General features: G+C 32.9%; 1 protein-coding gene across 2 annotated transcripts in view; it reads left to right on the forward strand.

The window, feature by feature from the left end:
• Positions 1–18,848, forward strand: part of LOC132937523 (E3 ubiquitin-protein ligase mind-bomb) — a 45,189-nt gene that overhangs the window by 5,764 nt on the left and 20,577 nt on the right. For both annotated transcript variants that reach the window (XM_061004338.1, XM_061004339.1), the window contains exons 7-9: positions 555–925; positions 998–1,198; positions 2,677–3,218. In XM_061004338.1, coding sequence (XP_060860321.1) covers positions 555–925; positions 998–1,198; positions 2,677–3,218 — 1,114 coding nt within the window. The remainder of the gene's footprint in view (positions 1–554; positions 926–997; positions 1,199–2,676; positions 3,219–18,848) is intronic.

An 18,848-nucleotide genomic window follows, 5' to 3' on the forward strand; every position in this document is an offset into this window, starting at 1 on the left:
AATAACCAATTTTCATGATTTGGATATTTGTTAGGTTAGGGTTAGTTAATGATTAATTCCAAACCAATATTTCCTTGTGATAAAATCATGGCTTAAAGTGGGAAAAATTCATGTAGGGGGACTACTGTCTATATAATTTTAAGTGTTCCATGTATAATTGTATGTATAATGTCTAATGTATATGTAATGTATAAACATTGATTGTGTAAGCATACTCATCCTACTTTTAACGCTAAATAATGTTAATCCTAATTTGTTAAAAGGGACGCTCTTTAACCACTGTCAGAGATAGGGAGACTATGTCCACCTAGGTCCCCTCCCCCACTTTATCCCCTAGATAAAATATACTTATTTATAAATTACAGGATCACAAGATAATATTGATAAAATAATTAAGGGCATTAATTTTATTTTTGATTAGTAATTGATACTATATTTTACATCAATTTTAAAATATGTGCCTCACTTATGTTTTACCATTTTTATTTTGAAATTGTAATTTAAATTTAACTTTTTTAAATTATTCATAATATGTTGTTTAATATTCTAATTAGGATATCGAGATGAAACTCAAAACGATAGACGACTAAGATTAGCTCGTGAGAGAGATTTAAGGGGACGTGAGCTGGTCACGTCGGCAGCAAATGGCGATGTCCAAAACTGTCGTAGGATTTTGGAGAAAGAAAGACAAAGGAATATGAATGAAAAGCCAACTGGGGAGCCACCAATGACACTCAGCTATGCTCTCACACCAAGACAAGCTGCAATGTGCGCTAATTATACGCCTCCACCCACAGCTGAGGAGTTGATACTGACAAACTTTGTGAGTAGCGGGCACACATCTCTGCAGGCCGCTGCTCAAAATGGTCATGTCGATGTTTGTCGAGTGTTAATTGGAGAGTTTGGTGCAGATGTCGAATTTCAGGTGCGGGAGTTATTTTATTGTTAATATACTAAAATATTCTTCTGTAACAGAGTGTATTTGATTATTTTGCAGGACAGAGATGGTGATCGTGCTATTCATCATGCTGCATTCGGTAACCAGCCACAAGTGGTGCATGTGCTATGCGTTGTTTTTGATGCTGATGTGAATGCACGTAATAAACGAGGACAAACTCCTCTGCACATCGCTGTTAACCGTGGGTATGCTGACGTGTGCCGTATTCTGTTACGTCTCAACTGCTTGCCAAACCTACAGGTTGTTATTGATTGATTTTATTATAATTAAATTAACAATTATTTTATACTAATAATTATAATTTTTACATGTAATTCATTAAACAATATTAAATTATTATAAAAGTAAATTACTTATAATTATGTTATAGTTAAATAAATCTGTTCAATTATTTAATATTTCAGTAATTAAAATAATTATCGTGGAAGATTAACACATTTTATGGATTTTAGTCTTAATTGCTTATAATTATAACCTAACCTTATATGTTATAGGGTTTTATATATAAGATTAACCAAAAAAAGATCCAAAATACATATTTTATTTGATACTTAAATAGTTAAATTATAGGTTTTTAAACAGTGACATAAGTAACCAGTGAAATAAGTTGTTATTTTAAAAGATTACTAAAAAATTATTTTAATTGTCATTAAGAAAATATTTTTTCATTATATTCTCAACATAGTGGATATTAATTTCTAATAATTTTATTCTATATCACTTATTATCAAATTTAAATAGGAGAATATAATGATGTGTAACCCAAGGAAGCCTGCAGAAAATAAGCTTACTAGGTGCCAAATACTTGTGTTGTGGGGGGGCAAAGCCCCCTAATGCCACATTTATACAAAATCTTCACACATCAGTGGTCTGTTTAATAAAACAAGTCATTAAAACATAATTATTGTTGATTGATTAAAAATTACACTAGTCACTTTTTTATTAATTACAAATCACAATATAAACACTGTAACGGTAAAAAATATAAAATAATTCTACCACAATGTACAAAGTAGGTATATTAGAATAAAAACAATGAATTATTTAGTTTATTATGGTCCTAGTTATATGGTATTTTTTCCATTCATTACTGTACCAGCTTTTTCAGTAATAAAATGCAACAGTTTCTCAAAATTTCTATTTTTAATTTTTATTATTTATTATTTATTTGAAAAGTCTAAACTATTAAAAGATATGTTCTCAGGTGGTGCATTTCCACCAAATGCACTACTTTGCCCCCTCCCGCGGGGCGTTTCTGATGTGGCCATATGGCAGATTCTCCAGTATTGTTATTTAAAAAAAATGCAAAATATTAATTCTCATGTCTATATCAAAATGTATTGTAAATCGTAAATAATTGTAAATTCATAGCTATAAATATATTGCATTTCATTGTTATTTCTATTTAATTATTATTAATGAACAATTGTTTTTATAATATTTTATGTAATTTGGCCTGGCCCTTTTTAAACTTAAATAAATTATTATTAATAATAAAAAAAAACTTGTTTGAAACTAAAGTATGGAAAATATTGTAGTACAACCATATAGATTCACTTCTTTTTCTACAATACACAGTTTAGTAAATAAGATTGTGTAAATTCCACAGAAATTAAGTAAATGTTGCTGTAGCATCCTTACAATTGTTTATATTATATTAAAATCAAGATAACACATAATATTCTAATCAATAGTGTTTATTTATTTAATGCCAAAAGGATAACGAGGGTGACACACCATTACATGATGCCATATCTCGGAGACGCGATGACCTTGTAGCCATGTTGATGGAAGGAGGAGGTGGAAGTATTGTCACCTGTAATATTCCTTCAAGTGCTGTGGCCACCAATGTTTTGAGTGGATGCGAACGTGCGTATGACCGCTCAGGGCCTAAGATTGGGCTAGTTCCTGAATCTCGGACTTTGCTCATGAATAATTCAAATGCCAATATTGCTGCCAGTGCTTCTATAACTCCTAAGGATGACAATGTTGCATATGCTACGACCGAAGTGGAAAACAAAAAAAGTACATTGTCAATAATGAGTGGTCAAGAAGATGGTGCCGTTGGTTGTTCTGCTTCCACAGCATGTTCTTCCTCCGATGAAACTTCCAAATCCATAGAAACAAGTGTAAGTGCTATCACAACTGCTGATACAGACCCTGGATTTCCAGCTATTGGATCACCGTCTGCTGATCTCATGGTGGTTAACACAAACGGTTTCAACCCGCTGCAGCATGCAGCACTACGTGGTAATCCTGGGTGAGTGAAAAATACTAAATTTTAATATATTATTATAATGTCCTAGTTACCTAAATATGTACTATTAATTATAGTAAGAATTAGGAGTGAGATGAGTAAAAGCCCCGAAGAACTGCATTTAATTTATGTTGATGAATTCTGTACATTTTGGTCGAATTCTTGTGTAGTGGTGGTGGTTACTTATTTAATTAATGAAATGGGTTCTGATAATTTTTAAAAATAGATTATATTTTAGTTTATAATAGTCCTGGTTAAACTTAAGCTTATAAATTAAAAACTTTAATGTAGAAAAATGATTAAATGTTTTGAATTTAAAACTTGTTTGTAATGAAAATTTAATTTATCATACTAACAAAAAATATGGATAGCTTAAAATAATAATTAAAATAATAAAATAATTACTATCAACTATTTTTTTATTATGCAAACTATGCCGTTTAAACATAAAAAAATTTTTTTTCATGAACAATTGAAATTATTTACAATTCAATTAAATTATATTTTAAATAAGTATATTGTATTCAATTTTATTTACAATTATGAATGATGAAATGTTTTTATATATCTATAGAATATAGACTATAGTCTATAGAGCCTAATGTTTTTAGTCAGAAAAACATTTTACCACTAGGATTTTTTTTATTATTATGTATATACTGTATACACATTACACAACGAGAATAATCATTATTTATTGGTCATTAGTCATTACGCTAGGATCACAAGTATAATATATTTACTATTAGACATCCCTTCCCCTCACCCACTGACTTTGGTATACGTTTTTAGTATTTATTATAATATATGTATGAGATTAGGAGTGAAAAAGATGGTAGGACTGTGACCGATTATTGATTATATATAGCTGCCGTGATTCGCGATATATTATATTAGTCTGTGTGTTTCTGTGTGCTTCTGCCGACGGTGCAATATCGTAGCACACATAGTGGCCAGTAGCATTTGTTCGATTGCGGTGCCGGACTGGCGTGGGTGTGGTCGTGGGGAACCCGGCGATAGTGCATTTCGGTGCTGCGGGATTGTTTTGGAGCGGGTGCAGTGGACGTGAGGAACCAAGGACCAGCGGTGGTGAAGAAACGTGGCAAGACCGGAGAAGGGGAACTCTTGGTTATCGCGTGCTGATTGCATCAGCGGCGGACGGAAGCGCCGACTCCAATCATCCCTTTTGTAGCGGTCGATCAGCAGAGGGCCCCCCTTTGTGACTCCTACGTCGTCGTTTAGCATAGCTCCCTGATAACAATAATGTTATAAATGTTCGCCAATTTTCGTTCCATCATCCGTCACTGTACTTATCAACACTGCCGCCGCTTTAAATCATTATATTCAATTAAAAGCAGGGTTGTACGTAATATATTATTGTATACCTGTCTGCATGAAATGATAATAGTTGCCTCATCAGGATGGATACGCTCTCGATGCACCGCTTGGCGGCGAGTGACAGGTACAGCAGTGATCGTTGCGACCACGAGGTCTACTCGAACTTACAAAAAAGTCTTTAACGCATTTGCAGTTAGGAATTTCGAAAATGTCCATTACACGCAGTACCTATGTCGAGAATTTTACGCATATACGTCATTACGCCGCGAACCGTGAATATGTTTTCGTTTCATGTAATTTAAAATTATTATGGTCCTTACGACTAAAGTTTAATTTATACTAGTTACGATTTACGTAGACATTCTTGCGCATATTGCGTGTTATTACTAGGTACTAGTCGAATTTGAAATGAAACAAATATTAATTTTTTTGAGTGGTGCGCGACGGAACAAAAATTGAACTCTATTATTATTTACTATTCCAAACTAGTCACGTGATGGTGTAACGTCCGAGAAAAACAATACTGCAGGTTGTTTAGCTTGTTATGAGTTATAGGTTTGCACGAATCCTATAGCACGCATCAAATTAAGTTTAAGGGTTTTGCGCGCTCAAAAATATTCTATATTCATAAAAAAACTACCGCTAAATACTACTATGTATATAATATATTGGTAATGGTATAAATATTTCATACACATCTATAATCTACAAATTACAATACATATAACCGTGATTGACATAATTATATACATTACAAAACATTACAATTAAATGTACATAGAATCGTTTTATAAAATATTACAAGTGTACACGTGTGTATTATACAACATAAAAATTATCTAAGTTTCTAATATCCATTAATTTACATTTTTTTTAAAGGTGTAAAATAAACATATTTATTGGTTAGAATTACAATACACAAATTTAACTTAACCTTAAATAATTAGGTAACGAACGTAATTGAGGTAAGATGATTTTAGATGGAAATTGTAGTTTTTCGCGTGCCGGCTACAGCTGGTTGAAGGGGACCAAATGTGATTGCGGCAGCAACGGCAACAGCATCGTAATCACAGCCCCAGAAAATTATGTGAGAAAGTACACACGATAACTGGGAACGGAGTGTGGTTCATACAAAAACTTTGTATTTTTCATTACGCACGCTGCCGCTACCGCACACAACTCAATTAATACATGTGTATTTGGCCCAGATCCAACCAGCTACAGCTACACGCGTTTCTCAGTAGTAGTAGTAGTAGTTTAGTCTCTCGACGCTGACAGCGATTACCTCCATAAAGATGCTGCAAATGTACCGCTTTAATGACGAACGTATTTCTAATGAACCTAACTAATTACAATGGACATATTATAATGACCATTAGAGCAATAATATTAATAATGATGCGTGTATGATATTTATATATAATAATTATATCATGTATATGAAAAAAAAGTACAATATTTTTGGGCCATAGTAATAACCACCGTTGTTGTCGTCGTAGGCGATCTATTTATATAACAATATAGCTACCTACTAACTATACTATTACTGTCGTCGTAATATCCGTGCCAACAATTTATTTACGTATTATAATGCAAAAGACACTCTGTATCACCATTTCGGCACTTTTCATACTTAAAACTACTTATACAACTTATAAGTAATATAATTTTATTATAATTATTATATTGTATACTACGGACATTACGACGATTACAACAATATTCAGACCATTATAGTGCAGATTCGACGGATTAATCTCTGTGTTGCCCCCTCGTACGTATTTAGTGGCGGTGTTCCATCATCACGGGATCGTGTTTGCGAAAAAAAAAAACGAAAAAATTGAATGGACGCGTTTCGTTTTAGGTCAGAAGGGCCGAGTTTACGCGTGCGTTTTATTACTATGAAAGTATATTAAAGACCGAGTGCTCACCATAATATAGTGCTTACACATAATATATTCTAAAATTCGACTATTATTTTAATGTACGCGGCACGAGTGCACAGTCGTCGCGACGGCCGGCCGCGGACTGAACCAACGACGGCGGGACCTCTGGCAGCAGCAGCCAGCAGCAGCTCGGCGGCGGTGGCGGTACGCTAACCAGCTAGCTAGCGTTACGCGCGGGTGAACGGGGGTGGGTGTAACTGGTGCAGCGTACCGCCGCCGCTGTGTAAAATACTGTCAGCGTGTATTAGGAGGAGCGTCGTCGTTCTGCAGCGTCTGCGCAGCGGCCACGGCACTTGTGCCGCCGAAAATATCCCCGGGACCCGATCGGCCGGCAAGCAGTGGCGTGGAGCGCGGGGCTGCAGCGGCCTGAGCCCGGGCCCCCGGGCCAGTCGGTCGACCGCCGCCGTCGCCGCGGAGCTGGCTGCTGGCAGCCAGCGAGCGAGCCTTCGCGCGGCCTCTCGCCGCGTAGCGTGACGCCGGATCGGTGTTTTGATGCGGCGAGGGTGTGGCCCGCGCGCGGTTGCAGCCCTATTCCTCCCTTCACCGTTTCTGTTGTTTCCTGCACCTCTGTCTGCTCCGCCACACACAACGACAACAACAATTGTCGCCACCGTTTCTGTGTACGTACACTTTTTGCCCGGCTGGTCTGAAATGAAGGGTTGGGGGTCGGTAGTGGGCCAGTGGTGAAGATGGATGGGAGGAGGGCGTTTGGCCGGGTGAGCGACGGCGGTGGTATTTAAGCGCCGTGCCACCAGCTCGCTCGACGATGCGAGGGGTGATAATAGCGGCGGCTGCCTATCCTCTGCCCGCCCGACGAGAGCAGAAACTGTCCTCTCCTCCGTCGGCCATCTGGTCGTAACTACCCCCTCCACCGACCAACATCTCTCCGCCTATGCCTTTTTATCTGCAGTGAGGCACATATATATATATATTATATACGTTTTGTGTATGTATATAGCGTACACGTCAAGCGTATATAGTTTGCAATCTCGTCCCGTTATACCGCCGCCGTATCCCGTTGGTTGGCGGGGGAGGGTGTTTTGCGCATCACCGGCGGCTCTCGGCGGCAGACGACCAACCGTCGGGTGGACGGGTGAGACGAGGCGCGAATAATAATAATAAATCGCGTGGTCTCCGCTATCCCGCGACGGCCTTTGCCGCCGCCAGCCACTATATTCTCGCTGAACTCGTTTTCTGCGTTGCAAACGACTACGTCCCCACCACCAGTGACTTTCTCGATATAATACACGACGTTATTATTGTTATCGTTGTGTATTATATTATTATCGTCGTTACATCACCACTGCCTACACCACCATCACCGCCGCCACCAACATCTACACACATCCAACGTACCAATTATTAATATTATATATTAATTGCACATCCGCCAATTACCGCGTGTCACATAAATATAATGTTATTATTATCGTTATTATAATTGGATATTGAACTTCAACCCCTCGTACAGTCCATCCCTTTTAAAACGATATTTCCATTCGCTATTACTGCAGCTACTACACGTCAGGGCCTAATATATATAAATGCTGTGGTGCAGCAGCCGTGCATGCTACAGAATTCAATTAGCAGGAAATGTAATAAAAAAACCCGTTTACCCAGTTTGATTATAAAATAATTTGGTTTTTTTTTCTAAAAAGTTTCTTTCGTTATACAGTTATTGTTCTTTGTTAATATTTATTTTATACCTTCGGAAAATCAGTATTATAAACAAACACCATACATTTTCACAATTTTTCCGCTTTTCCTAACCTAACCTAACCTGATAGGTATATGTGTTTTAAGGGTGGAAAGGCTGAACAAATTTTATAAATCCACATGGGACTATGGGTGTATAGAATAGGATCTATACATAAACCATTTTACTAAAATAATTACATTTTTAGGTACCGTTTTAATTTTTTAAACTTAAATGAGTTTTCTTACTCAAACATATATATAATATATAAATATACCTATCATTAAATGTAGGTACCTATTATAAATATGATTTTATATGAATTCAATTTAATAATATTTTAATTTATACTTAATTTTTAATTTTACCCACGTACATATAACATTTTTGAAGTTGAATTTTAATTTTAATATGTATTTGTTTAGTTTCAAAGTAACTACCTGTTTTAAATTTTCATTTGTCGTAATGATTTCTAGAGGATTTTTTTTTAATTTTCAAAACTATTTTGAGAACAACCTGTGCCAAAAGTGTCAACGATAAATTATTATCCCTATATAATATATATATATTATATATATTTATAAACCTGAATAGGTACAATTAGGAAATATAATAACAATTTGAACAGAGGTACAAAATAAATTGTTTTATCTATCTGTAATCTATATTTTGCGATCTGCAATGTAGTAACGATAAGAATCCATTTTATATTTTTAAATTAAATATTTTTTCTAAAAACTGGTGATGCCTTAAATCTGTGATTTTTAGGAAACAACTAGATCATCGGATAAATGATAATGATTTTGAATAGAATGGCTTTACTTCATACATGTGGCAATATTATGTTTATGTACCTAACATAACATAACATAACTAATATTATAATGTTTTAAATAAGTGAAAATATTTTTTAATTAATAGGTATACCTATATGTCTTTGTATAGTATTTACTTACAATTCCTTTCAACTAATTGTATTTCCTAGTTTTTCGGTGGCTATATATATATCCATCCCTGATTAAAAGTATAGTATAATGACAGTATTGAATTTGAGAAATTATTATTTTGGCATTGCAAAGACGTGCATCGTTTATCTTAATTTTGGAACGTCGAACTTTTGTTGAAATAAAATCAATTTAAAAGCTATTTATTTATTTTAAAAATTATAATTTATAACATTATATTATGATTCTAATCGCAAAAGTATAAAAATGCAATTCCCTAATTTATAAATTGGAGTTAACATTTAATATATTTTGATAGTGTGATATTTAAAAACCAGAGTTTTATAAGATTACTTATTTTTGCTACAATAAATAAAGTACATATTATTTTTATTTTAACCTTCCGAGCGAGGACATTAAGTTGTCTGCTATTGATTTAGCAATGATTTTTCGTATCTACACATTTTTTTTTAATTGTGCGGCTGTTAGTTAATTATTAATAGACATGTGTTTTTGTTTATACTTAATATTTATTCTCTGCAATATATATATTACATCGTTATAGTTTTATTAAACTGAAATATTCCTGTATGGTTTTTATAGAAAATCCCAGTCCTATAACTTAATTTCCTTAGTCGTCATCTGAGACTTGAGTAGTATTATATTTGAGTTCTTGAATTGTTTGTTAGTTTTTATTTTGATACTCGTATTAGACAAAAAATAAATTTAGTGTACAATAGTTGGATTAGCTATTGAGGCGTCGTAATTGAAAGCTTTAAATTAAGTAGAGACTATGATCACATAACGATTACTTCTTTCTTTACATTTTTTGTTTTCTAATACAAATGTAGTACAAAGTTCACACATCATATATAATATAATATATCTATAGGTACCTAATAATATGCAAAATCGTTTAACTATTGAACTACGGCGTTCAGAGAGATTTAATATACTTACAAATATATTTATGAGTGATACTGTCTTATTATTGCTTTTTATTTAATTTTGTGTTTGTCATCATTCGACATCAGTACATCACCCTTTGAAGTTGTAAAAATTATTCTATCTTATACTTTAGATTGGTTTTTGATAAAAAATTGGATCAAAAGTAAAATATACCCTATATTTTGAAAAATATTCAACCTAAACTATCTTTTGATAAAATCGATTTTCAAAGTGCCTTTTGTTTTTTTTGTGCTATTTATAAATATTTGAAATTTTCAACTTTCAGTTTTTCTAAGCGGCGTTCATCATAACTCGTAAGTTTTTTTTAACTGGAATTCAAAAAAAAGTTTAGTGTTAAGCAACATCAATTTATTCATGAGCATTTGAAGATATAAGATATTCTTAGAAAATAGAAATAGAGGCTGACACATTGTCTTAGCTTAGAATTATTATTGTATGGATTGATTTAATATAACCAATACAGTGACCTACTCAATAACGAGGTACACTTGAAGTCTTGAAATAGTCGAAACCTAGTATGCAACATAATGACTTTTGTCATTTGTTGCCTTAGGTTTTGATCCTTGAATTTTTCTACATAATTAAAGTTAAATTACTTGCTTGCCGCTTTTGTGTTATACTATTTATTATTTTGTTTGATCCAGCGTCCTCGCTAATAACATTTTATAACTTCAAATTCTGTATATTTTGTGCAAGTGGAAAAACTTGCCGCTCCCTAATATCTGTTAATTCAAGATTCAAGAATTGTACATTTATTTATTGCTTAATAAAATATATACTGGATTATTTTTTAATACCTTTCTTATATCTATATATTTTCCTTTTTATTTCACTAAACCAAATTATAAAAAAAATTCACGATATTTTATCGTAATAACTGATAATATAGTTATGAAATACTAAACATGTTCAGAATGTTTGTTTTGTGTCTTATGATTTTATAGTCGATTTAACACTATCATACAACCATATCACCTTATCTGACGGTTAGGTTATAACTTGTATTACACGATTTTAAGTATTTATTTTAAATCATGCTGTTATAATATATGTAATTACACATTAATTAATGATGGGTAATAACTAATAAATAATATCATTATCAATGTACATAAAAATCCTTTAATCACAATTCCTAATAATTTAGGAATTTTCAAAACATAATATATTATGTGATATAACTCCAGGGCTTTAAATCGTTATTAATTTAATCAATTTTAGACAATTTTATTGATACCGGTTACCGGTTTTATACCGGTCTTGTTGTTAGCGGTAACCAATTACCGGTACTATATTCAAAATTACAGGTTACCGTTAAGTGATAACCACTTCCAAAAAATGTCGGTTACCGGTAATCGATTAAATACCGATTTTCTAAAAAAAAAAAATTGTACTACACCTTTGTACCCGTATACTTAAGGGGATTCGATACCGTGATTTTCTGTTTTTGTCTAACACACGCGCGACATAGTATTTTAGACGTGTTTTTTGCCAAACATTCCAACTGATCTACTGAAGCGATAAGAATTCTGGAAACAGATTTGAATTCGTCGTCAAGTCTACTTGAAATCGACTTTCCCACATTTTTGATATTATCCCCCAAATTCCAGAAAACGTCATATTAAAAAAGAGTATTTAAACATTTTTGTATTTCAATTTTTGGAGAAGCTAAAATCAAACAATCAAAATTGTGAGAAAGTCGATTTCAAGTAGACTTGACAACGAATTCAAATCTTTTTTTCAGAATTCTCATCACTTCATTAGATCAATTGATATGTTTGGCAAAGAATCCGTCAAAAATCCTATGTCGCGCGTGTGTTAGACAAAAACAGAAAATCACGGTATGGAATCCCCTTAATATTATAATATAACTTATAATATTCGTGTTGTTATAAGAATCAAGCTATTTTTAGATTTCCCAGTACAATATATTATGAGGGAGACCGGGACTATCGACTACCGTCATTACTCATTACCAACCAACGATGTTTTATGTTATAGGTAGGCAGGAAATAGAAATGTAGAATACCAATTATTTGAATTATTATTGCAAGAATTTAGACTAGGGAAAAAAAACGAAGATATAATGATGATTTAAGAATATTTTTAAGAAGTTATTATTGCATTATATAAGATCACAATATTTTTATGACCTGCATAAAATTTAAACCAGAACTAAAAATGTGTGTATGTTAGCATAGGTTCTGGACTTCATTACTTCGATCAATTTTCAAAATCTTAAACTATTTTTTATGACGTAGTTTTAAAATTTTCAACAACCCATTACACGGTAAAATATTTTTAAAAAATGTTCTCAAATATACGTTTTTGAAATACAATGTTGGTAGAGTACATATACTATTTTCAAATTTAAGAATGTGTTTTATAAAATGTTCAAGTATTTTTATCGTTCCAATAAATCTTTGCACACGCACCTGTATTTTTATCTGAATCTAAAGTTATTAAAAATATGTTGATTTATTAGAATTATTATAAAAAAAAAATCGTAATTAATCAATTTTAATAATTATAATTAAAAGTTATGACATTTTTTATTTTAACTAAGGTAATATTTTATTAAAATACATTATTGTGTTTAAAAAAAACGAAATTCCAATTTATATTAATTTATATGCGCTAAAGTTTAGCGGCTAAACAATGAAACAATTTATAACTAATGGTCTCTTATACAAAGATTTAATATTCTTACAAATATTCTAGTTTATATTATGATTATTTCTAAACATATTAAACATTCATAAATATTTAATATTAAAAAGAGTTTAAAATTTGATTCTCAACTTGTAATTTATATTATACATTATAATATCGAGACTAGAAATATCCAAGAAAATTGCTTTTTGCATTATAATTTCATAAGCGTTTAAAGTTTGATATTACCATACTTTATATACAGCATATAGCTGCTCGGTATAGAATATTTTTTCCATTACATTTGAAGTACTTTTTAAATCGTATTTTTCACGGTACAAAAGCTATATCGATGACCTGGACTCTTGGAGTTTTTTCTACGTTTCTATACCCTATGTCGCCGCCCCGATAAAATAAAGGTAATACTGCCCCACGCCTCCGCCGAATATGATTTGTGCGATATGAACGATCGAGTGATCGAGCGGTTTTCAAATTGCAAATATATAAACTCTACATATTATAAATTGTATGTATTATACTATATATATATAAAAGTTCTACAGTTTGGTTAGGTATATGGGTATTTTGATTTCTATTTACGTGATAAAAGCCATTTATCGTACAACGAAAAACACGCTCTATTTGATAGGACAAAAGTCATGAATTTTCCATATAAGTAGTTTTGAAATAATGGTAAAAACGCAATCGCAAATCGCTTCCTATATTTAATAAGGTCATACCTCACGCGACGAATGCACTATACTTATATAATATATAATATACTCAGTCACTTACTTACACTTAACATTTTGTACTGTGTATTTTAATACCTAGTATTGAATTATATTCAAACCACTAGAATACATTGTTGTAAATTGTTATAACTTAAAACAAAACCTTGACATTTTTGGGGTAGTTGATGAATTCTGTATCAATTCTGCGTAAAAATACCCACGACGGTCGACCGGGCGTTCTTAAACGCCGCAGTCAATATATAAGCATATACTTGCACGCCATTTCATCTACTGCCGCTGTGGCCTTTTGTGTTTACCGACTACACACGCTGCTCAATATACAAGGTGGCTGGTGGGCCATTGTATTATAAGTCAACTAGATACAGATAAACATGGTGCCCCACTCGTACATACAGCTTCGATTTTTACACGGATGCGATGGCAAGCGCTCTTAATACATATATTTATTACTGAATATTATATTTTGTGTGTAGTAATTATGTAGTTATATAGTTGTGGTGCGATATTATAATTTATATAATACATATTATACTGCTCGTTTTAAAATGTTGAACACGTCATCTTAGCTCGTACTGTAGGGCACGGCATCAAATCTTTCGAAAACTTTGCAAACTATAAGTGTATTATATAAATGATTTGCGAACGGTGTGTATTGATAAAGATGAGAACGAATATGCATTTCCATTCCCTCTTACAGAGTATAATGATTAATATTGAAATTATAGGGTAACAATTATATACTATAGCAACAAACAAACAATCACTTGACAGCGATAGACATTTTTGATTTTCCTTTTTTTCTTAACTATAACGATATTATTTTAATCCCCTGCCAACCATGCGTATACTCGTATACAACATTTTCATCGGTACACATCATAATATGTGTGTGGGTGTATTTTTCTACAGAAATCGTTGATAATAATTTGTTATTTATTATTGTATTATACATTATAAAACTTTAAACCTACGTAGGGTTGGATTTTATGCTAAGGGCCCATCTATATCCTATATATGTATGAATCAATTCTTCTTTTCTCTTTCTCTTTTGATTTCCTTTATAGATAAATTTTTTAGGTTCTTTTATATTAAAAATATTATGTTTTTAATAATTAATAATTTTCTGGTGAGAAAGTGAAATCATCTAGTTAGTGCATTCGTGAGGGCAAATTTAAAATTCTTAGTCATTACCAAAACCGTTGATAAAAAAAAAATAAAAAAAAACAGGATGTACCTGAAAGTTTCACCAAATGTTTTGATTAGCTTTTTCTGTAAGTACATACCTACTATTGTTTAAAAAATATTTTTACTTCTTTTGAGCTATTATAAATATTTTTAATTGTTTTTAGTTTTTTTCTATAAATGTTCGCCTAGTGCACTAGACAAAAAGATTGAAATTTTAATAAAATATTTGAAGTTCAAGTTTTGACAAAATTCATCAAAATCACAAAAATTTGCTAATTACTTTGTAGTTTAATGTATGTTTAATTTTCATAGCTAAGGATTGAAAATGTAAAATACGTTTCTCGTAAGTTGTATTCCCAATGTATCCAAAAAATATATAGATATTTTTGGTTATGGTTGAAATTAGATATTTTAATTTTAAACAAAGAATAATAATATAGAATAGTTTTAGTTATTACGTTTAAATCGTTTAATTTAAAAACTATTATAAGTATGTTATTATATTTTATATACACAATGGTATTTTCAAATGCAATGTTTTTGGCAAAAATTAAATAACCTACGCCGTATTAATAAGATATTCTGAATTGATATAGTAAAATAAAATACCTTAATAGCAATATAAAAATATTATAAAATATGCTTAGTCATAGAGACTGACAGTCTTTGCTCAGAATCATTTTTCATATGCAATGTTTTATCATTGAATTCAAATTTAATTCATACACAGTATGGCACTGTGACTTACTCAATGACGGGGTACACTGGAGAGCTACTGCATAAATGACTTAAGGTTACCTAATTCTCCCTTTTAAAAAAATGTAATGTCCCCGCCTCCCGGACAATATTGTGTTTGGTCAACGTTTTAAGAAAAATATTTTCCAAAATGAATTATCGTTAAACAATAAGTATCTTAATCGATTAATTAATAATAGAAAAATTAATATTATTTAGAAACTTATAACGATATCTATATTCTATAGTTATTGTACGAAGAATTAAAAATCAGTACGTGGACTGTGGTGATTGTTATTTCGTATCCGACCCGTTATTAGCTATTTATCTACATGATTTAATATTATTTTTAATTACATCTACGTTCTCAAATGTTCAACATTTCATGAAAAAATAGATTTCACGAAGAAGCTATGGATATTATCATTGATTATACATAGTAGTATAGGTAGTACTATGCATACCTAATCATTGGTATTATACAAGTGCCAACATTTATTTTTTTAAATTATTAGACTGTTAAAAGAATAGAGTAAAATTAAAAGTATTAATACAATACTAAACATTTATTACTTTCATGGCAAAACTGTAGGGTATATAGACATATAGTCATATAGAAATAATAAATGAATAATTACACTTGAAACTGACACTGTTGAAAAAAAAATGATTAATTTATATCGTGTTTTTTTTGTTGGGACGGCAGTCATCAGTTACGATTGTCTAGACATTAGTTATCGTGTATGCCAGGGTATATTATATTCATATTGTGATAAATAAATAAATATATATAAATAAATTATTTATGACCAGAGTAAGTACTAATAAGTAGGTTTTTATTATTTATTTTATAATTTTATCCATAGTTAATATACATCATATTTAAGCAGAATGCACTCATATATTATTGGTCATTGGATGTTACTCAGTAATATAAACTAAGTACTAAAGGTTCCATACGTACATTCATACGTACACTAAGTACTAACAGACAATTTGGTGTTACTATCTTTATAAAGAGTCATAATTTAATACTTAGATATACTATGATATCGGTTTATCCCACTGTTTAGTACTTAAATTTCCTGATGTATTTAGTGTAGCACAGGACATACTTTAAAAATGAGTTTTCACAGCGGATGGATACGTACGAGTTTGCTACATAAATATGCAACCAAATTATGAATACCTAGTATTTATTATTTAATAGGCTAAGTTTTGTGTTAAAGACAAACAATTAAAAATAACTCATAATTATAAGTTTTATTTCTAAGCCTCTGTGCTCAATGAAATATTTAAAAAACATATAGGGTTGCGCATACGGTCGTAGTTAAATAATATAAGTGTATTTAGGAGGATGACAGCGCACTATTTGTTTTCTTTCTCTGGCCCACGCGCAGAATAGTCAAAACGCATTAACGCAGAATCATTTTTTCTATGTTTTCTTAAGTAATCTTAGAGTAAAATTGCCCATTACAAAAAATATAGAGAATAATATTTTTGAGGGAATGACATATCGATTTTATATTTTATTGTTATTTGACTTTATATTCGAATTTCAAAATAAAAAAAAAAATTTTGTACATTTAAAATATGATGTTCAAATTGTTTTGTGACAATATTTAGACAAATCGATATGACATTCCCTCAAAAATATTATTGTCTATCTTTTTTGTAATGGGTGATTTTACTCTAAGATTACTTAAAAACATAAAAAAAATGATTCTGCGTTAATGTTTTTTGTCTATGTTGCACGCGGGCGAGAGAGATAAAACAAATAGTGCGCTGCCATCCTCTTAAGGTAAAAGTGATGTGAGTTACAAGAGTTCGGTAAAATATACCGTACTTTATGTTATGGTATTTTGCAGGAATATTACATTTTAATATTATATTCGTTAAAACGCGAGTCGTGGGAACCGGGCTTAAAAAACAAAATGTAGTCACCGACATGTATAAGTTATAAAATATGTATCGTGATGCAGCGAGTCCTATACTGTGTCTACTTCTAGGGTCTGGGGTCCCTCTGGGCCATCGCCAGTCAAGAATAAAGATCATATTATTATGTTATAGCCTTATAGGTTATGTAGTCCGACGACCCTGTTATACATAAATATTTATAATATATCAGTGCGATTGTGCGGGAAAACGTCGGCCACCGCCGCTGCAATACTCTTCTCGTCGCTCGGCGGCGATGAAACAATACGACGGCTATTCGCCTTAAGCCTTCCCGACGCCGTTGTCGTGCAACTATCCACCTATATAGTATAGCAGCGTACGCGGGCCCGGGCCACCGACGCTACGCATCGCCGTCGCGATCACGCCAGCTCTCTCGCCCGCCTCGCCGCTCGTTCGCCGCCGCCAGCCAGCTAGTCGGTCCGCGTCGGCGGTCGTTTACTGCCGCCGCCACCGTGCAATCGATACCACCGCCGGTGGTGTCGTCGTCGACGCCGCCGTCGCTTTATGGGATGGGCCCTCGTGCGCGCGCGTAACACCGTTGTGAACCGTCCTAACCACCCACGCACGTGTGTGTGTGTGTGTGTGTGTGTGTGGTAGGTGGGGGAGTCGACGACGACGACGACGACGACGGAGATGTGTATAAGCTCTGCGGCGTTAACGATGCGCCGCCACGGCCACGGTCGATTTTCGCGCACGGAATAGATCGCTGCCGCTTTTCCCCTTTTATCATGCCGCCGTCCCTTCTTCACGACACCCCTCCCACTCATCCCCTCCCCGTGGAACGTGCGCTGTACGCGTACGTCGAAGACGCGTGTGGTTATAAATACTTCTACCCGCCACCTCCGTGACGCCTTATCCGTATCACAGAATTCTTCACTAAACTACAACCCACACACATAGTATATAACATATTATAGGCATAACGCATAAAGAGAGGAACCGGGAATGTTATATACATTGTAATAATAATAATATATTGTAGTATGTACGCATACACAAATAGTTGACGTTGGTGCGCCATTATTCCTGGCGGTCACCGAAAAAACCCATAGCGGCTATACTATGTATTATTCTAATATCATGCAAATAATATTATATTCGATTAATTAATTTATAATATGTGTACCTATACATTTATATTGTACTCGCCTGCGTGTGTATTTGCCGACGGATACATTTATCATAATTACCGCATGAGTTCGTCTACGGTTAGGTTAGTAGACATATTGTATAGTCACTAGTACGCCGAATACGCTATAAACGTGTAAATACGCTTATTATTTACACGTAATGCGTATTCGGTGTAACTGACTATAGAGCATAGTAATACGAATCTCTGAAGTGTATACAAATATAACTAGCGCGCGGTAACTGTGTGTAAACTTTGGCTCGCGTACGCGTCTACCGGTGATGGGAGTTAATAATAACGTAATAATTATAATCATAGTAACGTAATA

This window comes from Metopolophium dirhodum, chromosome 1 (assembly GCF_019925205.1).
Source record: "Metopolophium dirhodum isolate CAU chromosome 1, ASM1992520v1, whole genome shotgun sequence".
NCBI classification, from domain to species: Eukaryota; Metazoa; Arthropoda; class Insecta; order Hemiptera; family Aphididae; genus Metopolophium; species Metopolophium dirhodum.